The sequence below is a fragment of the Aythya marila genome (genome assembly GCF_965140915.1).
Source record: "Aythya marila genome assembly, chromosome: 16".
Taxonomy (NCBI): Eukaryota; Metazoa; Chordata; class Aves; order Anseriformes; family Anatidae; genus Aythya; species Aythya marila.
This window is the reverse complement of record NC_139057.1, coordinates 14341120-14363569: the sequence shown is the minus strand read 5'-3', so window position 1 is coordinate 14363569 and position 22450 is coordinate 14341120. Positions and strand designations below refer to the sequence as shown.

The 22450-nt window shown below is 50.2% G+C and overlaps 1 protein-coding gene across 1 annotated transcript in view; it reads right to left on the bottom strand.

Annotated features, from left to right (window-relative positions):
* Nucleotides 1–8989: 8989 nt before the first annotated feature.
* The window catches only part of RIMS4 (regulating synaptic membrane exocytosis 4), a gene marked incomplete at both ends in the record, with an annotated part of 49977 nt that continues 36516 nt past the window's right edge, over nucleotides 8990–22450 (bottom strand). The window contains 4 exons of the mRNA XM_082772941.1: nucleotides 8990–9208; nucleotides 11796–11935; nucleotides 12214–12315; nucleotides 12964–13076. Coding sequence (XP_082629067.1) covers nucleotides 8990–9208; nucleotides 11796–11935; nucleotides 12214–12315; nucleotides 12964–13076 — 574 coding nt within the window. The remainder of the gene's footprint in view (nucleotides 9209–11795; nucleotides 11936–12213; nucleotides 12316–12963; nucleotides 13077–22450) is intronic.

The window sequence follows — 22450 nt, the reverse complement described above, 5'->3', positions numbered from 1 at the left end:
CAGGGCAGGCTTTGCTCTCTCCTCCTTTTGTTCTGGGAAGTTTAATAAAAGGTGAATCCAGCTGGTGGTGGTCGGGTATTTGTCACGAGCGGGACCAGGTGTGCCTGAGCCCAGTGCCTGGCTCGCTGTGCCCCACCACATTTATGTGCAGGAACATCCCTGTGGATGTGTGCGGGGGTATTTGGGCACCCGAGGGAGCTGGGGGCTGCATGGCTGTCCCAGGCTGGGGCTCCTCACCCACCGTGGGCTGGTGGCTTTGCTCCTGCACAGGGACACCCCAGACTCCTCCACCCCCACATTCACATTCCCACCTTTCCTAGTGCTCGGGCTCCCCTGCGATCACCCAAAGCTGTGTGGGCTGCTGACATTTGGGACGTTCTTGTTCCCAGCTCTCAATGGCTCGGCTCGGAGCTCTGCAGCAGGAGACCCAAGCAGGCAACACCAGGACGGGCAGAGCGAGCGGCTGGCAGGAGAGCAGGGCAGTGAAACACCCAGTGACAGCCAGCCCTGCTGGAGCTGGATGCAGGAGAGAAAACACAAGGCAGAGGCTGAGCCAGGCTCTCCCTCTCCCCGGGGATCAGGGCAGACCCGTGTGCTCAGCAGCTCTGTGCCCGTGAGCTGCAGAACCCACTGCAGGACGATGCGAAGGGAAAGGGGCTCGTGGTGTGACATTTGCACCGTGGAGCTCGTCTTGTGCCGTGCATGGAGCTGGTGACGAGCTGGGAGCGCAGAAGGCAGGGCTCCTGCTCGCTTTAATCGCTGCCTCCACGCAGCCTGAGCTGCCAGGCTGTGCTGGGAAGGTCACCCGTTGCTTAGTGACTGCCTGAGCCCATCCTGCTTTTGGAAGCTGGAGATGGGCTGAGGGTGGGAGATGCCATTCAAACCCCCCTGCGCCAGGCTGGAGGAATCTTCCTCCTCCGCCTCCTCCTCCTCCTTGTCCTCAGGGCAGGCAGGGCCCGGTGGCTGCAGCAGGAGGGTGGCTGGGAGCTGCCCTGCCCCGAAGTCCTGCCCCTGCTGACCTGCAGAGGGATGTGAAGGCATGAGAAAACCTTTAGGAAATTCTCAGGAAACTGGGGCTCTGCAATGCTTCATAGTTCCCATGGGAAAAGGGTTTGTGCAGGTCCCCTGGTGCGCCCCGTGTGTCCAAGCAGTGCCCCCAGGCCCTCCCCTCCTGCAGGCTCACAGCTTGGGCTCCCCTGGACCCGGTGGCACCTGCATTTCCCTGGGGATCCTCAGGCTCCCCTGATCCCACATTGCTCACAAAGCTGCCATTGCCATTTGGGGTCAGAGACAATCCTGGTGGCAGCCGAGTGCAGAGACACTCCATGAAACACCTCCGACACACCGCAGGAAAAAAAAAAAAGGTTTTTATTGTCACCATTATCAACGTTTTCATTAGCTTAACACTGAATTGTAAATCACTCGATCGTTACATATTGTCTGAATAAAACCTACAGACAGGAAAAAAGTACAGCAGAACCCTCTCCGGCCACAGGCGCGGCACGCCGCGCTTCGGGCACCGCGCCCAACGCTTCCACCCAAGGCAGCCCACGCACCTCGCAAAACACCGGGCATGGGACACGGGGGGCAAGCAGGCTGCCTGGCTCCATCGCCTGTGTTCCTCCAGCCCCGCAAGGTTAGATCTCAGCAGACAGCGTTAAAAACCTCCAAAAGGTTTTGGAGCGGGTTACAGAGCCCCCCGAGAGCGGGATCAGCCACCCCTGCTCCTACAGAAAGGCGAAAGGAATGGGCAGCAACCGCTCAGCGCCCCGGAAGCGATGGGTTTGTGGAGCAGCTCACAAAGCACAAAGGTTGGGCCCCAGGGGAGCAGCCCCGGCCCCGAGCAGAGGCCAGCTCTGCAGCAGTGCCCCGGGCTCCCCGCGGGACGGACGGCTCAGCATGGGAGATGCTTTGGGCAGCCTCGTCCCCACGGGCTGCAGTAAGGCCTCGGGTGGAGAGGGATGGGGAGCATCTGGGGGGCAGCACAAAGCAGAGGCTCCTGCCTGTCCCTGCTGTCTCCTGGCCGCCTGCATGGTGTGGTATGTGTTTGACCCCCAGCTCCACCCAAGCACGGCACGGAAGGACCCCCCCGGTCTGAAATGCCACAAAATAGAGCCGGGACACGGATCCCAGGCGGGTGGCAGGCCATGGCAGTGCTGTGTCAGGGGTCTCAGGGGCAGGCGCTGCGCCCCCAGCACGTCCTTCCCACCTGAAGCAGGGAGGCAAGCCCAGCACAGTGAGGCTGAGGGAATGCACCGTGGATTCGCTCTTCCTGGCTCCAAAGAAAGCCCAGAGCAGCTCGAGGGCCAGGGGATGAAATCACAAAGCAGAGACCAGAGAGTGGCGCTGGGGAAGGAACCACAGCCCCAGAAAAAAACCTGCTGCAAGATTTAACAACCCAGGCTGTGTTTAGGGGGACCTGGAGCCCTCAGGGGGCAGCCACCAGAGCTTGTGGTGCCCAGGTAACTTAAAAACGAGCCACTGGAAAAGCACGTGGGCTTCTGCAGCAGGTGTGCTTCGATTCCTCCCTCTTCTGCCCACGTCCCTGCTCAGCAAGCAGAGCTCGCTGCTGCCCCTGGGCTGTGTCCTTCCTGCAAAGCAAAGCCTTCTCCTTCCTGAGCCAGGGGTCTCAAGCCCAAGCGAGGTGCCCAGCGTGCTGCATAAATGCAAAGGCTGCCTTTATGCTGGCCCAGCAGAGCGGGGTTTAACACCATGACTTTGGTTGTCATTTTAGCTTCTGGGAAGTCATGAAGGGAAAAGCGTTCGGTCTCAGCCTCTTTTTGCTGGTGCTCTGTAGAGGGCTGGTGCTGGCTCCCTCTCAGCTTCAGCTGCTAAAGTGCAAAGGACCAAATGCTACACAAGGAACTGACCCTGCTCCTCTGCCCCACCGAGGATGGGAGCCACTACCGAAGGGAAGGGAGGGCAGAGGGCTGCTGGCACCGCTGCAGGTGCCTGGCAGAGCCTGATGCTGCTGCATGGTGTGCAGTGGGGGCTTGGCATGGACTGGGGGCTGCCTGGTCACGGAGAGAAGTCTGGCAATGTGAGTTTAAGACTCAAAAGCCACATTTAGAGAATACCGAACCGCTGACAAATTCCCAGGGGAACTACCACATTCCCTGACTTGTGCTGGGATGCGCTTGGCAGCCAGGCAGCCCCCAGACCCAGGCAGGGCGCAGCAGTGCTGAGCTCAGCTCAGGGGCTCTGCCATGCAGGGGTCACAAGCACCCCGCAGGCGGGGGCAGTCTTGGCTGCACACACGAGGACACCACTAGAACATGCTTTGGGTGTTCACTGAGGTACACGTGGAAAGGATTTCAAAGATCGTCCTCTTTTCTAAATGTTTGGCTCAAATTGGGGAGCTGCAATTTGGCGTTAGGTGCTTGCCCCAGGTCTCCGTGCGTCCCTCTGCATTACTAAAGGTGCTTTAAGGTCTGGTTGTTTTCCCGGGCTACTGCTGGCACTTTGCATTTACACAGCTCTTTTTGCTCTCCAAGCACTTCAAAAATGACTGGGAATTATTTCATCACTTCTTGGGGCTTCCAGCATCACCGCTGTCTGCGTGGCTGGCCGCCTGGAGCACGAGGCAGGGATTTCTCCTATGGGAAACGCTGCGAGGAGCCCACAGGCAATGGACTGGGATGCTGGTTTGAAGCTCTGTTATTTTATGCACTCATCAATGATAGAGCTGCCTTAAAATCCAATATCCTGATCCTGCCACTTTGGAAAAATCTGTAGACGAGCCCAGCATTATCTGAAGACTGGCACAGAACAGCCTGCTCCCGTCTCACATGGCTGGGATATCCCCCCGAGCCTCTGCAAAGGTGCAACCTTCCTCTGCCTTGGGTGGAATTTTCTAACGGAATGGACAAATACCATCTATGAAATGGACAAAACAACCCACGAAGCCTTTAAAGAAGAGCAGCTCAATCTGCTGCTCTGAAAAAAACTCCCGTTAGCTTGCCCCTGCCATCCCGAGGAAAACAGGCAGCTACTGGGCAGAGTTGTGTGGCCCCAGAGTGCAAAGGCTTTTTTTGCTTAATCAGGGCTACAGTGGCAGTGGGAACCATTCGTATTGAGTTACAAATACTAAATAGCCTAAGAAAAACAGGGTGCTTGAAACAGTCGTCGAGTTCATACCGAAAGGATTTGTTAACTCTGTAGTACGAAGTCACCTACAGCTGCTTCGTCCTTCACCTAGGAGAGATCTCATGTCGCTGGGCACACATACTCACAGCGAAGTCTACACGATGGGTATTTCTTACAAGGCAACAGCCCAATCTTCCTTTTTACAATCAAAGTTCATATGGATCTTTTTCAAAAGTGATGGAATTAAGATTGAAGACAATTATAAACTGTATCAACAATATGTACTACAGCCTGCAAGTCACAATCTGTGCACACCAAATGGAATAGATTATTGCTTGTTAGCCTATTAGACTTTCTTTATAAAAAGATTTTTATACAGAGTACAGGATTATGACAAAACTAGCTAAGTTGTTTTCATCTTGAAAATACAACATCAATTCTTTTTCAACAAAGGCTTGAATAGTAGCTGAGATTTAATGAACAGTGACAAATATTTACTAATAATTTAATGGTCAGTTTGAACAGAATTTCCTATAGGACTCTTTTCTGGTGTTTATTTACATATGCCTCTTTTCTTGTGGAAAAAAAAAAAAAAAGTTGATAAAATATAACAAGGAACACAGAAATCAAAAGAATGAGTAAACTCCATACTGAGAACATTAAACAGTTTTGAAAACACTAAATTATGCTATCCGTTAAAAAACATACATCATTTGGTCTTTAAAGAAAAATATTTTTCCTGCTTTAAAATATTACTAACAGCATGTAATAAACTAACTTAAAATGAGTTTCATAAAAAAGTTGTCTTGCTGTCTAAACATTGCTAAACATGCTTAGGTTGAGATTCTGTTAACTGCCTCAACACCTTAAAAACAGCTCCTCTACAGGAACTTGTGATATTCTGACTCCAGAAGACCTGCAATTTAGAACAGTACATTGATAAAGGATCCAGTAGCTAGAAACATTAAATATATATCATCGTTCAAAGCAAAGAAATCTGCAATATTCGTTTAAACAACCCATGGCCAAGTGTTGGGGATGTGCTCGGCAGAACAGCGACGTCCCCCGGCCCCTATCCTGCCGTGGCCGTGCGGAGGCGGACGCCTGCACGGTGCAAAGGAGGCACAGCAGCCTGCCCCCGGGGCTTTGGCTGCAGGATGAGGACCCTTGGATTTAACTGCAGAACGAGGACCTCGTGTTGTCTCTGTGGCATCCCAGCTGTGTCGGGGCAAAGGGAAAGCAACACCAGGAGAACATCACACGTGCACCTGAACAAACCTGGGCTCACTGCGGTCACGGCTGCTGTCTGCTCAGACCACAAGGTGCAGGGAGGGACACTGGGGAGAGATCACTGCTCTCTGAGATGCTCTCAGCGTCAGGATTTCCTCGTTTTCCATAGTAACAGGAATGCAGGAAACATTTAGGGATCAGCTCTCCTTTTTTTTTTCTTTTCCTGCAAGCAACCTTCCCGTTACTATTGAGATGTAGTATTTTGTGCACAAGGATCAAGGAACCAACCTGAAGCTGGGCAGGTATTCATCTCTCCTCAGTCTCATCCCTCATCACCACTCACAGACCAAACGTATTATCACGTTCAATTATTTTTATTTGGTTGTTTGGCTTTTTTAAGTCTCCCGCTCTCCCTCTCTCCCCCTCCCTGATTATAACTAACAGCTAGACTCAGACACAGGAGAAAAACTCAGTCAGGACTTCTAAAGGGGACCAAAGTTTAGTTTTCAGCTGCTCACCATCCTAGCAAGCTGCTACTTTTTACACAAGCGCACTGATAATCACAACTATCACATTACAACACCTTAGACAGAAACTGGCAAGTCAAATTTGAGGGGAAAAAAAAGCTTCTGTTTTATGACAATAAGCTATCCCAAGCCTGAGACTTGCCTTGGATGCTACACTGGGGGGTCTTTAAACTGATGGATAACTAGAAGATCTTTATTTTTTTAAACCATGATATGACTTGGTCAGCTCAGGAATCGTGGGCATGAGTGAAGCAAGAATTTAGGCTGGGCAGTACTGTGCAACTTTACTGACCCCAAACTCTGCGCCCCATGGGCACTCTGAAAAGGGCTCCTGTGAGTCTGTTGGTTTACGAAGGGCTGTTGGTTTTGTTGAGTCTGTTTGGTTTATTTCTGGACTCGCCAGTTCACATGACTGTGCTGTGCATGGCAGCCAGGGATTGTAACGTTCACTTACTGTGGAGAAACAGGACTTGGAAGTGACTCGAAACAAAAGTGAGAATCACTGGACGATGGTCAACCATGGAAAAAATGCAGAAGAAAACAGTCCAGAGCAGACTGCTAAAACTGCCTCCAAACTCAGAACCTGAGATGTTAATCAAAGTAACACAAGTGGAAGCATAACTTTGTTTTACCCTGACAGTGAACTTTCAGCATGATTAAAAACATACGGAAGATAGTCCTCGATGTGAAGTAGTCCTCTTTTAACAAAACCTATCGACTTTGAGCTTGCAGAGCTTTTGGAGGGATGAGATACAGAGACACGTTACATTTGCCAGGCATAGAGGAACTGCGCTTTTCAACGGAGTCATTAAATAAAGTCATTTTTTTTTGGCATATATAGTCTCCTACTCCCCGTGAAAGACTGCAAAAATGTTGCATTCATCTCACTGGACCCAGGAAAAATGTGATTAACTAGCTGTTACTAGTAGGTAATGTCCAAACGATTGCCAACATGAAGTTTTCAGCATTCCTTAAGACAGAAGCCCTGTTACTCAGTTACCAGGTTTGGAATGTACCCGGAGCTCCCCACGGTCCTTTTAAAGACGTAGTTATTAAAAGATCCAGTGCTACAAACCACTAAATCTACCTAATCTATTCTAGTTCATACACATATTGTACAATATTGCCTAGTACTCACTACATACCAAGAGGAAAGGATGCTGACTTAAATTACAGTAAATGTGCTTTTTCTTTTTAAAATAAGAGAGCCACGACATAGTTTGATCAGCATGCAACAAACTTTCTTCATCTAATATATAGAAATTGTCTAATACGATTAGAAAAAATAATTAGTGAGAGGCCAGAGACATATTTGATCAAGGAAATTAAGAGATTTATCTGAAATGCTGAGGCTTTTGCCACTTAAGACTCAAAAACCTATTAATTCTATGTCCCTTCTCCTCCTTCCCTCTCCTTTGTAATTATATCATTTTTACAGACATTAAAGTAAGGCCTATTATTTTTGCATCTATCCTGCAGTTTATCTCAAAATAATTTAAAATGCCATAGACAAGCTTGGACCAAAAGCAACTGCTTTTACCATCCACTCTACACTCATGCTTTTATTCTAACGAAGCCAAGGTCCGCATGCAGAAATAAATGTTCAGTATTCCTCAACGACAGGCCAAGAATCTGCTCCCTCCTGAACACGACATGGGACCTTCACTATTAAATCACAGTCAAACATCTCCAAAAGCTCATTTGGAGACCACAGCCATCAAATCCTCATGAAGACTATGAGAAAATCTAGCCAGAAAGGGCCTTTTAACTGGAAATCGTTGGAGATTCTCCATTATTTTGGCTATTCAGTGTTTTCAAATAGAAGTTTTGACTTGTCTGAAGGATCTAGCATGCCTTACTCCAGCATGTGACTGCTGACAACAGCTGCTGTAGCTCAGCAGCTCAGAGAATGTGCGTTACTGGGTTCATCTACAAGACTCTTTTACAGCTAGCGTTGCACTTAAAATAACAGAATATACATGCTGTGACCACCAGGTCTCCAGACTCCTCACCCACTACTGCTCCATACTCTGGGGACAGCATCTCCTCTCTCAGGACACTTGCCAATGCCTGTGTATTACTGAGATTGCCTACAGCGACTTTCTTTCCTCAAGGAGGATCGTGTGCCCTCCAGCACCTTCTTGTCAGATGACAACCTGAGGTTTCTTTCTTCTGTACCCAAAGAAATCTCAACCTCCTCTCCCGTGGCAGAATAAAACAGTCCTGTTTCAGGTCAGGCAATAGCACAACAGGAAGGGCAGCATCTCCAGCAGATATGTACCAGCACAAAGGAGATGAAAGAAAAGCAGGAGAGAGAAGACATTGGGGCTGAAGGATGCACAGCAATGAGGGAGTCAGTATAAAACCTATCTCAAGCAGCAAGTCTGACGTTCAGCTCCCACTTCTAGTGCTTTTTTACTGAGCAAAATTGCAGTTAATTAGACTGCTAAACTCGAACTCTGTTCAAACTGTCTGGTCTAAGTAGGCGCTTATTCTCCCACCGAGTATGCTTCATCAGCAGTGGCAGACAAGTAACGCGGCAAAGACACTTGCTGGTAATTTGGCACAGTTTGAAAACACAGCAACGACAGCGTTACAGTTAACGTGACTCACTGACGTGGAATTGGTACTTAAGGGTTGCAGGTTTCTTTCTTTTTCTTTTTTGTAAGAAGAAAGATCTCAGAAAAAACAAATGCTTCCTCTCAAACTTTCTACTCCTGCTCTTTTTAGGTCAGAAATTGGCCTCTGAATTTTTCAGGTACTGTGAGAAAGAACCTAAGAAATTTGTAAGATGCACGGTTAAGCAAAATGCCTTCCTTACTCCCCCCATACTCTTTCAAATGCTGCAACTTTCCAGGGTTAATACTGATCTGAAACAAGGGTCCAAGAATGACAGCGAGAGAAGTGAAACAAGAGGTGTATGTCTAATTTGACAACTAGGACTCATGCCCCATGGCACCTCCTCCTCGGACGGAGAGGGTACAGCGCCCTCCCCCTCGTCTTCTGTCTAAGGTCACTGGTTTATCCTCCTCTTCCAGCTCCACGAGAACTGATTGAACATGCATTGCGCTTGAGGTCAGAGTTCCAGCAAACAAAACCTTGACAGCATGTTTAAAAAACAAAAGCAGTTCCCCCTTCCTTACTCACTAAGACCTGTCACAGCAGGGTCCCACTGTGCTCTCCAGGGAAAGCTGTGAGGACTGACGCAGGAGCGGGCCCGTAGTGGGATCTACCATCGAGGAGGTTGGGAAGAGCTTGTACCAGCCAATTGCTAAAGTTGACAAATCCAGTTCTTCCAGGAGGACCCTGGCGACTCCCATGAAGTGCTTGCGCTCCATGCGTCCGTAGTTCCCCCAGACTATCACCTGAGAAACAAGAGGGGGGAAGCACAATTAATCCTCAGACTTGTACACCTGCTTGGGAAGCAGCAATCTGATCAGAGGGATCAGAGGGATCTCTGTGCATTCTGTTTATCCAACCTCCTTGGGCTTTACTAGAGTCTGGGAAGAGCAGAAAGTTTTACATGGGAAGAACAGGAAGTTTTACACTACAACAGGAATACACTGGTATATGCTATGCTGTTGGTGACGTGAAGTTGATGGTTTTACCTTTGTTTTAAGCACAGCTTTACAAATCTGAACGTTACCAGACTTTTTTTTTTTTTTCTCCCCATGAAAAATAAAAAATAAATGAAAGCATGTGTGGATGAAACACTCTTCTTCTGCTCTAACTGCTGGACAAGGCAAGTGTGTGCACAAGGTGGGAAAAGGGAAGGAAGGGCTCCTGGTCTGGAAAAATAACCCAACACAATCCGAGTAGGGCAATAACTTGGGCCAAGAGCCAACCATTTGAGGAAAAGTCTGTGTCTTAACATCCGCACTCAGGCCTCATGGCGTGTGGCAGATGGCCACGAGGCACGGTCACTCACCTGGAGAAAGGGCAGGAGCCGAGCGCTGGCAAGCGGGACTGGTGACGTAAGGGGCACACACGGGGCGGCATGCGGGGACAGCAGAACAGGCTGCCGAGAACGGCTTGGAGACGCAGAGGAGGGTCTAATGAGAGAGCTGGCAGCCGAGCAGGGGAAGCTGAATCACACTTACGACACGATGGAGACCAGTGGGTGGCACAGATGTAGTGAGGGTCATGGGCTTAGGCATGCTGGAGGGCTGCGTGTGGCCGAGTGGCCCTACATGGCTCAAGACAAAGGTGACGACTGACTCCAGAGCGAGTTCATGTTCTGAAGACGAGAGGATGAGGACGATGGGTTATGATGGTGACTAGGGATCTCTGGCTAATCCTGAGAGCTTCTTTCCCTAGGCTCCGAATAACCAGAATATTAGAGTTTTCTGTAAAACGAGGTAGGAGAGACATCAAACATCAATGTTTATGTCAGCACGGGATGGAGCAAAGCACTGAGGAAAGCTGGGTTGGTGGCACAGCAACTGGCAGAGAGACAGGCTCTTAATTTTATTCCCTTTTAGTAAGTTCCAATGGGACAGTGCAAGGTGCAATCAGACACTGAAACCGGTCCTTAAGACAAACTGGAAACCACAAATGGAGCAGGGCACAGGACAGCAGAGCTGCAAAGAGGCAGGCACAACTCCACCCCTCTTTGCAGCAGGGCTGCCCTCCTGCACCAGGGCTGCTGCCAAGGCGAGGATATGGCTAGGATACTGCCTGAGAGGACCATATACTGACAGTTACTGCCTGCTTTTGGGTTTCTGCTGTGCCTCTGCCTGTAGGAAGGCAGCAGTCTTTCTGACTGAGTGGCAAAGCAGGGCAGAGGCATTTCTCACTGTCCTATTACAAAGGTCTATTGATAAAAGCAAGATCAAGGCAAAGACTCGTGAGAACCCTCTCAGCCATGGTTGTGTGGCAGAAGGTGAAATGGTGGCGAGGGAGACACAGCAGTGGATCACCCAGGGGACCATTTCCAGGAGCAGCTGGGCTCTGCCAGCTCACACCACCCCGAGCTGACCTCCTTGGAGACTATCTGGAAAATGTTGCTCACATATCTGAAATGAAGACTAATTTATGCTTCATACTCAACTTCCCATCCTTGTTGAGGATAAAATCCATAGTTCTTAACACCTTCAACACCTTTTGTGAGCTAATTTCTAGGTACTTTAGGCTGCCTGCCTTGCTTCCACCTTCCGTGTGACAGCACTGTGGCTGTGCTGTGATCCACAGAACTCGGGGTGAAGGCCCACATGGCAGCAAGGCTGCAGGTAAGGAAACCCAGACCAAGCCAGGCCCTACCACATTTCAGTCAAAAACGTGTGCTCTGCCTGCAGCAGGGGAAAATGCTTCTGATCGAGGTAAACGAAGAAGAGTTCACTAAGGAGAAGGATCAAGTAGATTAGCTGGCAATTCATATGCCAGCAGAGGTAAGCAACAGAAACTCACAGGTTAATTGCATCAGTATTCCCAGTGGATTTTAGCCAGGGTTTGTTGGATGGGAATGATTTAGGTACGAATTAACCAATGGCATTCACTCTTTGCCCTGGAAACATACGTACAGGATTGAAAATGTGAGTATGGCAGAGAATGTATGGCAGGAAAAGAACAGAGGTAGAAATAGGTAGGATATGTGACTGGGTGATGGCCAAAGCAGAGTGCTCTGAATGCAAATAAACACAGAAGAAACCTATGGTGCAAGGCTGTTCAGCCCCTACGGATACTGTCTATCTCCTAACTGGAAAACAAAACAAGAACCTTTTCCTGGGAAGCAAAGAAAGGGAACCTTTTCCTGGCAGGGTATCAAATAATAAACAGTCTGAGCAAGAAAAAAGGTTTTTCCTTTTGTTAAGTTCAGACAGAGCGCATGTAGTTCCATGAAAGCATTATTAGCTTTTTCTCATTTGTGTTATTTATCCAGATTCTTTGCCAGACTTAGTATATTCCAGCACAGGTGGGAGAGAAAGAGACAGACCTGAAACCCACTCCTCTTACCTGTAATACCTTGCCCTGAGGGCTCTCAGGAAACAGTAACACCTGATTGTACAAAGGGTCTAAAGATTTGCGGGCCACTTTTGTCTTCTTTTTCGCAATGCACACACCGTTCTCTAACAGGTAGGCTTTGATGTAAGCAGCTGAAAAAACAAAAACAAAAACAACACAAATATGGTCAAATATGAAAAAACCTTCATGCTCACTTTAGACAAGACAGAGTGCCACGTCTCTGTCTCTCTTATTCCCAAAGAAGGCATGTACAGCAGTGAAAAGATTTGCCCAGCCAGCCTTATTTTCCATACAACAAAAATACTGCTTATTGCCACAGAAGCCAAGCAGAATACAAAATTTTCCTTTTCACAAGCGTGACAGGAGGCTGAAGCTCAGTGAGCTGTTATAGGAGGTCAAAGCACACTACCTGGCAGTGTTTTGGAGCCGGGTTTTGGTGTCAGTCCTCGGGCCTGAATGATATCCACTTCTAGCTGCCCGTTTCGCTCTTGCAAGCCAATTTCCACATCCCCTAAACCAAAATGTCAGAACAGACAGAACACTTTCAAAACAATACATTTGTGGGCTAATAAAATGTTAACAAACAATCTTTGTGTCATGCCCACTATGAGCTGTAAGGAACCGTAGGCCCTAAGTGCCTGATCTCCTCCTGCTTCACTCTGCAGAAGCTCTGCAGTGATTCAAACCCACATTTCCAAAAGCAATCTCTAATTTCAGCCCTTTAACATGGCTTTGGTGACTCAGTCTCATACTCCTCAGTGGCAGCAAGCCTCCATTCTCTCCCAAACTGGAACACCCAGAGTTGCAGGCTGCTTGGGAAAATGCAATTATGGTATACGGTAAGAAAATCTGTATAGAGCCTGATGGGCCTTGGAGGGCAAACAGAAAGATGCACAGGACGCATTTTCAGGTTTTTAGCTGCGTTTTGCTTAGTCTGTGCCTTTCAGCTCTGGTGGAGGAAAGCATAAAGCTGGTGCTCCCCTGCTAACGCTGTACTGGCAGCAATCAGCAAACCCTCGCAGCCAAGCCTACTTGATTTAACGCAGAAACAGAGCGGAGGAGTGGTAGAGCAGCAGCTGCTGGACGCGTTATTAGGTGGCCGTAGGAGTGGTCTGTTCCAGATTCAATTTAAGCCACATAAGATCTCTGTGTTCCTTACCCATCGAGGTGGTGGCCAAGGTCTGACGCCCAACAAATTGTGCAGGGCCCATGCTCCCCAGGAAGTCACTAAACTGCCCAGCAGATGCCAGATGGACTCCACTGAAATTCAAGCTGCAAAATAAATGGATTTTGGCAAGTGGTTAATTTGCATTTTAAAGCAACCCGGTAACTAAAGAGCCTGATTTAATATATCCTTGAAATGAATGGCATCTGCAGAAGCCTTTTCCCCTGAAAAGCTCAGTGATTTCAAAGGCAGTTTTGTTACATGGGATCCATTTAAAATCCTTTTCCTTGCGGAGGAAAAAAAAAAAAAAAAGAAAAAAAAAAGGCAACGATGGTTGCAGTCACCAGTCGGCTGGTACTTATCTCTAATGAATCGTCTGCAAGGGCACATCTCTGCCATCCCAGACCCACGTGCAGCCTGTCACCTCTCCCAGGGAGCACTGCCATCTGAGCAGCTGCTTGGCGTGGTAGCTCTCCTTTCCCAACCTTCAGTTTCGGGAAGGAATTAACACAGCTAGAGTAGCCGCCAGAGGGGAGCTTAGGGGTGCTGACATCCATCCCCTTGGGACGGAATCCCCCATTTCTCTCAGACACACACAGCAACTCACCTATTTCTTGACCAGAGCCCTATTTCCTATCACTCAACACCGGAGTCACGCCCACTGGGTGGTTTTGACACCTGCTTCCACCAGCAGCCCGCGGCACAGCCGCTGCAACACACGGCAGGAGGTTTGTGGGGTTACCCCCGCTGCAGCGCCGGGTTTGCGTGCTGCCCCCCGGGGAAGGTGCTGCGCAGGGCAGCCACACAACGTGCAGCCCCCGGCACTTCTCCAAAGGCCCCTGGAGGGGGGCATTCCCCACACAGTGACACAGCTCGCTGCTTTGGGAATTAATTCCGTCGAAATGAACGGGCGAGGAGGGCCACATGTTCCCTCCAGCTTACCCTGGTGATGAAGATGGGGAGAAGCCCTGCCTCCGGGGAGGGCTGTGCACTGCGGGCTCACAAAGATCCATTGAATCCCCCCTGCAAGCCAGTTACATTTAAAAGACATTAAAAAAAAATATAATCAACCTTTTTTTAACCCCATTCACCCAGAAGAGCGGTAATTTCAGGTTGAGGTTTCAGCCCTCATTAGCTGCTCGCAGCCCCGGTCTCAGCCTGCTGGGATGTTTATTTACTCCCCCGAGGAAGGCGGCACACAAAGCTCAGCATCTGCCCTCCAGCTCCTTACGAGCCACCTTGTGCGGAAAGGAGGAGGGAGGAGGGCGCCTTGGCATCCTACAGGCAGCCTTGGGATGGGCTCCGAGCGGGGCAGACTTCCCCGAAGCCTCCCTCGATTCAGCGCTTCTTCACCCTGCATCCACGGCGTGCACCAGCACCCCAGGTGGTACTCCGAGACACGACAAAAGCAGCAGCAGTTATAATTGGCACTAATTGCGGAGAATATCTAAGCCTGTTCTCAGTGTCACCGACTCCTCGCAGGCACAGGGTGCGTCCCCAGTGCCACCGTCTGTCCTGCAGGGACCCCATGGGTTCAGGGTCCCTGTCCCACTGCCCAGCTCTCCCCATCCCCAACGGGGCAGCCCCCAGGAGCAGCACCCCGAGCACAAGGCACAGAACAGAGATCCTGGACCTGTCATGCACTGGGGACAGATGCGTGCACACGCAGGGCTGCTGAATCTGCAGGGACAGGGAAACACGACGGGGAAAACAGGGGAAGGGGGAGCGGGCAGGCTGTGTAAGGCCGGTTATTTGCCCATACAAGGAGGGAACGAGGGAGCTCTGCCACACGGGAGACCAGCGAGGTTCCTTGACCACAGTGAGCCATCTACAGAGGGTCAAAAAAGGATGAAAAGTTGCGCTTGGAGAACCTAAAATAGTTTGAAAAACAGGAGATCTGAAAGAGAAAGACATGATTCAGCAGGGGATGAAGGGACTCTCAGCCAGAAGGTAAATGTTTTCTTTATTCTCTTCAACTCGTGGAAGATAAATGGGCACAACTTCGGTCTCGCTCCTACCCCGGGGAGTACGTGACCTGAACGAGCGCGTAAATAACCAGCTGGTGAGACACCTCGCTCAGGGAAACGCTCACCGCCGTGCTCGGAGCAGATGCTCGGTCTCATTGACAAGACGCCCAGGGTTAGGGTAACAAAGGAGTCCAGCAGCAAAGCCTGGAGCTGCAGGAGCGCAAAGCGAGCTCAGCCTCGGGGCTCTGTGAGTTCCCCGTCCCAAGGGCAGGGCTGCGAGGCAAAACTTGGCCAGTGACCGTGGTGGGGACACGGCTGGGAGAAGCCCACCCGCAGAAACCCCACTTACTGCTCACTGCAGGACAGCAAGGAGAAGCCTTTCTGCCCCCCGAGGACTCCAAATACTTCACCACGTGCGCCCCATGGGGCTGTTTCCCATTAACTGTGGGGCACAGATTCACACTGAAGGCTGATGCCAGTATTTGGCAGGATGGCACAGGGTCCTGCACACCGGCACACCCCTCCAAACCACCAAATTAGAGCACCCCTTAATGGGACAGCAGATGCTGCAGCTCCATCAACCATGTTCCAGCACGGAGGAAAACAGCAGGAGCACGAGAAAAGCGAGGTTAAAAAAATACAAAGCACCAGAGAGAACAAGAGCTGCTGGGCTGGAGGTGAACAACAGCGACTGGAAGGGCTCGCAGCAAGACCAAAGTCGCTGTTATCTCTGCTCAGACTCAGAAGTCAGAGGGTTTGGGACTACCTCGAAATGATGCGCCCTTGTCAGAGCCACTTGGAGCGAGGGGCAGGCCGCAGGGCATCGCTACCTGGACAGCAGGGCCATGCTGCAGGCACACGGCCTGGCTGCCCACCGCCACTGGTGAGGAGCAGCTGGGAGAAGCAAAGCTCCTGTGCTGCTTCCTACCCTGAGGCTGATCTTCAGAGGGATGGCAACAGCCCCTTTCAAACCCCAGGCCAAGGCAAAGACTCGAGCAGTCTGGCTGCCAGCCTCAGTCAGGGGGTTTACCAGCACTCAGTACCACATTAGACAATTAATGTTCCCTCATTTTGTTATGTTTAGCTGAGGAAGGAAGATACAGGGAACTGATTCTTTAACAGATCATGCCATTAGCTGGTGGGACTGCCAGTTACGTTGTACAGAGGCTGGGCTTTTGCAGCCCTGCTTTAATAGGCATCAGAAACACCAGCTCTGCATCAGGCTGCTGGGCTTTTAGTGATTCTTGGACATCTCTTCGGGTATGGCCAATAAACCTGGAATGGAAACAATTTCTGTCTGGAAAAATCATAAGCCATCTCCAAGAAAGCTCTTGCTTCTCCCTGGAGAGGAGAGGGGGGAGAGGAAAACACAACTGCAGACATTTAGCATGCATGGGAAGAGAAAACAGCAGGAACCACTGAGCTGCACCGGCTAAATTTAGGGTGCTCAAATCCCGCTCGCTGAGCTCCGTGCACCAAGTGCTCGGCGAGGAGCTGGAGTGAGCAAGTGAGGGGGGCTGAGGACGGTGTGGGCTGGAGTCTGTGGGACAGACCCTCCCCATACATTCAGCTGCTGTTTCTACAGCTGAAGCAGGGGGGAAGAGAGCTCCTCCAGCGCAGCCCTGGAGAGCGCTTGGGCACCCACCCAGCCTGTCCCAGCCCCGACCGCTTCCCCTGCTCGCTGCTGGGGTGGACACGGTGCCCCCTCAGCATCCCCGGGACAGGGCCATCACCCTCCTTGCACGAGGAGCTTCTGGCCCCGACAGGCCTTTCACATTTGTTCCACCACCCAGAAGAGAGAGCACAGCACTCTTTTGGTCCCATCACTTAAAGCACGCCCCGGCACACCGCACCCTTCCTTCTCCCGAAACGCTCCACCTTACGGGCAGAAAATGCTACTGTAACCTGGTTATCACCAATAAAGGATGTCTTTTCTATTTCAGTGTAAAGAGAAGTGCTAAAAATAGCTTGCAGGAATAAAGAGGGAGCATTTTGCAGCTGACTTGCAAATAGCAACTGTCATAGCATGGCCCTGGGGAGCGGGGCTGCTGGTACGGAACCGAACAGCAGCGCGCCGAGAAGGATGAACAGGTGACACGTGTCAGCCTGCTGGGGAAGGGCACAAATCCTCCACCCAGAGAGCACAGCCCAGCCTTTTGGGCTGGAAAGAAATTAATTGTCTCTTCTTTGGCCCCCTGCTTTCGCTAGCCATGATTCATGGGCTCTGCTCTGCCCCAGCTGAATGAGGATGGTTTTAATGAAGTTAAAGATTAGGGGGTGTGCGGTGGGATTGCTTTTAAGTAAATGCGATTCTGTTACTGACCTGAAGGCACAGGGAGGAAAAGGACACCTCCAGGCTGTCAAGGACAAGCACAGGACATTGTGCTCGAGCACCTGCAGGAGGTGAGGAGGCAAAGCAGAGGCAGCAGCATAACAGAGCTCAGGATGTGGTTGATCCTGGGGTCTCTGAGCCAACTAACACTGTCTCTGCCGAGCAGCATCAGCAAAAAAATGCAGTAACATTAATTTTGTTTGCACAGGTATCAGCTGCAGCCCCCAAGGCTCAGCACCAGCTGCAAAACCCAATTCAGATGGATGGATAAGAGCCATTTGCAAAGACCAAGCCAGGAACATGAGCCAGCTACCGTGGGTGCCTCCACGCCACGCTGACGGCATCACAGCACCTGCAGCACGGACACACCTCGGGACCGCAGGGGACAATCGCTGTCCTTGCAGTCGCTGGGACACCCACGAGAGGGAGACAAGATCCCACAGCACCGCCTGCAAGGCTCCAGCTGGAAGGCAGAGCGGGGAGCCCAGCCCTGCCCGCTCCAGGCAGCCGCAAGCAGAGCCCGCATGCAGCCCCTGCCAAACGCACGCCTAGTTCTCATTCCCGACCTCACGAAAAAGGTGACTGCATGAAGAGTTTGTCTCTTTTGTGACATGTGTATGTGTAAAACAAAATTGCGTGTTCACAGAATATGAAGAATTGTGTATTCAGGCTGGAGCTGAAATTGCCTAGTTGGTTTTTTCTGCGCATTTTTAACAGCAGTGAGAATTCCAATGATTTAGGAAATCTGCACAGCAGTCTCTGAAGACTGCACTCCTGTGATGCATGCTGCAGGTCGGGGCACATGAAATCTGTCCTCTTTAGTGTAACTGAGGAGTGGCTGAAGGGCTCTTTGCCAGCTGCTTGCTCCTCTGCTCCTCGGAGGTGGCAGCATTGCCTGGGCTGCACTCACAACTCACGCGGAGATCACCCCGCAGTCGGTTCCGTCACAGCACGGCTGCTCTCCTTCACGTCCATTCCGATGGAGAACTAGCTGTAACTTCGCTTGTAAACCGGTCAGGATTTGACTGACTAGAAGGACAGTGCTTGTTTCAATAGCAAGCAGTGCAAGGAGGACTCGGAGCACCTGTGCCGATTCCTCTCCTCCTGCATCCGTGGCTGTGCTCAGCCTCCGGCTCACCCCCACCCCTTGTTCGCTGCACATCAGCATGCACAGCGTGCATCTGCACAGACACGTGCAGGGAAAACGTATCATTAATTTCTACCCTTGTCCATGTGGAGTTTGTCTGACCTCTTTTCTAAATCTATTTTTAAATCGCTTCTGGGATGCTGCATGCCAGGTACCGCCGTTATTCTGCTGCACAGGGCTGCACAGTCAGCTTGTCAGGACGTCGCAGCACTCGTATGAAATAGGATAGGAAACACCTGCACAGGTCACCCCGTCCACAGCCAGGCCTCGAGACAGAGCAGCTTCATGCACATCATTCATGAACCTCTTCCAAAAATCACCCCCCAGACAATCTGTCTCTGGGTTTTACTTTTTCCTTCCCCATCTCTTCCCAGGCAGCCCTCAACACCATTTTTTGAGCTGTCAGTTAGAAGCACAAGCCAGCCTATTTCCTTTCCTTTGCCCTCGATACAACACTTTGTGATTCTCTCCTACAAGACCTTGGGACTGCCCTCAGTTGCCCCAGCCTGTGACGGCCACGTACCGGCTGCTGTGTCCACACCAAAGGAAGGCAGAGTGAGGCGTTGAGCTCCGCTCGCAGCCCTTCTGTCACAGAGCTCTGGCACAACCAGGGCTGTTCTGAGGTGACTCTGTGTCCTCTCCCTGGGCCCCAGGCCCCGTTTCCATCTCTCAGTACAGCTGCACATCCCGACTCCTGCAGCACTGCACCTCTGTGGGGTCAGCACCGCGGGTCCTCGTGAAGCCTGCAGCCTCACCACAGCCACCCCGCGCCCCCGGAGAGCAGCTATTTTCAGAAGACAACATTTTGTCTTCTGCTTTTTGTGAAGTATTTGTGCTGTCCACACAACCACCTGTTTGCCATCAGCTCAAGCCTTTAGAAGTGATCCCCTCCTAAAAGGGGAGCTCCTTCCACCACCAGTACATACGTGGAATTTGTTTGGGCATTTCTGGGGTTCAGAGAGCACTGATCTCTTCCTGTAAATATTTTCTAAAAGACTTGTTCTCATCCTCTTAGTGCACAAAGGGGTAATTAATAAGCAGGTTACCTGAACACAGCCATGCAACTAAACATGCAGCAGTGGCTTGAGCTGCGTGGCCGAATTAACCCATTTGCTGTATATCCAGCATCTCCTGCAGGTGGAAGTTGTTCTGCCTTTAAAAACTGGGCCAGCAAGACGCACTTCATCCAGAAGAAGAGGGAAAAAAGTCTCCTCTGAGAATGATAATGTATTCAATAGTTATTTTATCTGAGCAGAAAGAAGACATCAGAAGTCCAATTTCAGAGAGCAGGAGCGCACTGCCTCACAATCGCACTCATCCATATTGGATGTTGAGCTCTTTTAAATTGCGTCTAACACACACAAAAGCGAAGTCACTATCTATCAGCTGTGGAGGAAGGCACAACTGGTTAGTTTAACATTCATTGCCCCTGCCTTTAAAATATTGACAGTGCGTATCAGGCATTATTAATGCACTGTACATCTGACTGTAGCGTCGTGGGACTGGGCACACAGCCCCGTGCCTTGTCCAAGTGGATGTGAGTGCTGCAGGAGCCTCCACGTTGGCAGTGAGAGGCTTTGGTGAACACCTGTCCCCACAGCACCTAAAATGAAGCGAACAGCACCAACTGCACATCTCCTCCCAGGCAGGCAGCGTTCCCGTCTCTGCCTCCCAACAAGCTCCGCTCCCTCTTGGCCACTCCGCTTTCTGCAGCATTTTTAGCACCGTGACGTACTGTCTTATGTGCTGTAACACCCTGTACTCCCTTTGTGTATGGATCCTTCTGCTCCGTGAGTTCTGCCACCTAAGCTGTGCTATAAAAAATAGGCAGGGAATTATGTACAAAGACCTCCCCCATTCCCCACCTCGCCAGGCAAGCTCCGGTTTTACAGACCACAACTTCTCAGGCACATTGAATAAAAGATCCCTGCCGTCAGGGAGCAATTTTGCCTGCTCCTCAAGAGGTTCCTGCAGGTGGGATTCACTGCAGTCAGTCTTGGAAGTACAGCTTTCAAGGCTGCGACCTCTCCAAGCCACGCTGGTCAAGCTTAACAGCACAGGAAGGTGTGCTGCTGGTGAAGAGGCCGATGAATTTCTCGGTGTGCTACAGGAACAATTCTCCGTGCCTTCCCTGGTTTCCATCAAGACCTCTGGGCCTTGATTTCTTGCAGCCTGAGCTGTATTAACACTTTTTTTTTTCTTCTTTTAAAAGACTCAGATAAAAGGAGAGCCCTAGAGGTGATTTGTCATAAAGGAGTCTGGAAGTCCCTCGGCTGCAGATGTTGAAGAAGAGGCACTCACTGAACAGCTCCAGCACGAGCCTTTAGGATGGTCCTTGCTGGACAGGCAGGCTCATCTCAGAAATTGCACGAACACATCTCTAAGTGTTTGCTGGTCATCACCTGCTGGGCTTTTCTAAGGTAAACGTCACCTGAGCTCTCTGTGACCATCATCTCAGCAGCAGCCAGCAAGAACAAAAAACCTGTCAAGTGCCACACATTAGGGACTGGGGCCGCTAGCAGTCTGTTGTTCCAGGTCCCTTTTTGCCTTTCTGCTCCATTTTCAATAAGGAAAGTGTTTGGCAGGAGTAAGGCACACCTAAGTCCAGAATCTGTCGCTTGCTGAATGTTGCACATGGTTTCGTGCAGCTGCATCAAAACGCAGCCAAAACAAGAGGTAGGCTGTGGGAGCCAGGACGGAGCGGGAGCCCTGCTGCATCCCAAGGGTTTATTGGGGAGTTCCTCCTCTGTGCTCAGTGTTATCGCTGGGTAATCTTGGTGTTGTCCTGAGAGTTGCTATACTGGGTAGCTGTCCTCTCAGGCAGGCTGCCACATATGTTCTCAGAAGAAAATACTGCTGTAGGGATTTGTAACCAGAACCAGATTGGGCTGGGTGAATTACGATTGGAAACACGTCTGTGTGGGATTTATGGGGGATGAAGAAAATCAGACCCTGAAGTGAAAGATCAGCCCGTAATAGGAAACAAGTCCTAGAAAGTGTTTAAAAAGCAGTCCAAGAACAAGTTTGTTGTGCAGAACAACCTAGAAGACGCAGTGAGGGCTTGACAGATGGTGTCCCTGGTGCTTCCTCCCCGCAGCACCCAACCAAGCCTGGCAGAGCACCCAGATGCACGAGGCTTGGCACCTGCACGTGGGGTGAGAGAGCTGGTGAGAGAAACCTACAAGTCTGAATGGCTGAACACAGTTTTGTTTAAAATAAATACCACCTTTCTCTTCTATAAGGGCACACAGTGAGTTTTATTACATTAATTTCCTATACTGGTGCACAACTACCGTGCAGTACAAAAGCTGCATAATACGGCTGGGAAAAAAATGAAATGGGGCAGTGTGAGACATTGTCAGCACTTACTGACACGTCGTAGGAGTTTAAATTCTGGGAGAGTCATCTTTCAGACCCGCTAATCTTCCATATACTCCAGTCTTTGGGTAAGACCCTGAAATGAGTATTTTCTTGAAGGAGGGCCTAGGGGATCTGAGAAGTACATCCCTGTATAATAAGCCTTCCATAAAATGATCCAGATTTCAGGCAGTCTGGTGCTCACACTATAAGCAGAGCTGCTCAGAATCATGCAATACATAAAAGTCTTCGATTGTGGTTCTTTGCACTTGAGCTGAGCAGCTGTAGACAGCTCCTTGCAGGAAACACGACAGCAGTCCATCAGCATCACTTTTCAAGAGTGTGTTTGTATCAGAGCAGGTATTTAAGGCCTTCTGCAGCAAAATTTTACATAAATGTTTGATCGCTTCAGTGTGCCACCTTTGGAAGTTGTCCTTTTAGCCCTTAAACTGAAGAGGATTATGAAACTATACCGAACTTTGGAAACAAGCCCTTTGGAAAGACGATGTTTTAAATGAATTTTCTTCCCACAACCACATACCAAAGAGGTGCATGGGCAGGAAGAAGTAGGGTAACCTCGTGCTGCTGGAAACCAGGTTTTTGACAGACACTGCCAACAAATGCCTCTGACCAAGGACTATCTGCACCAGTCAGAAAGCCAGCATTAAAAAGAAAATA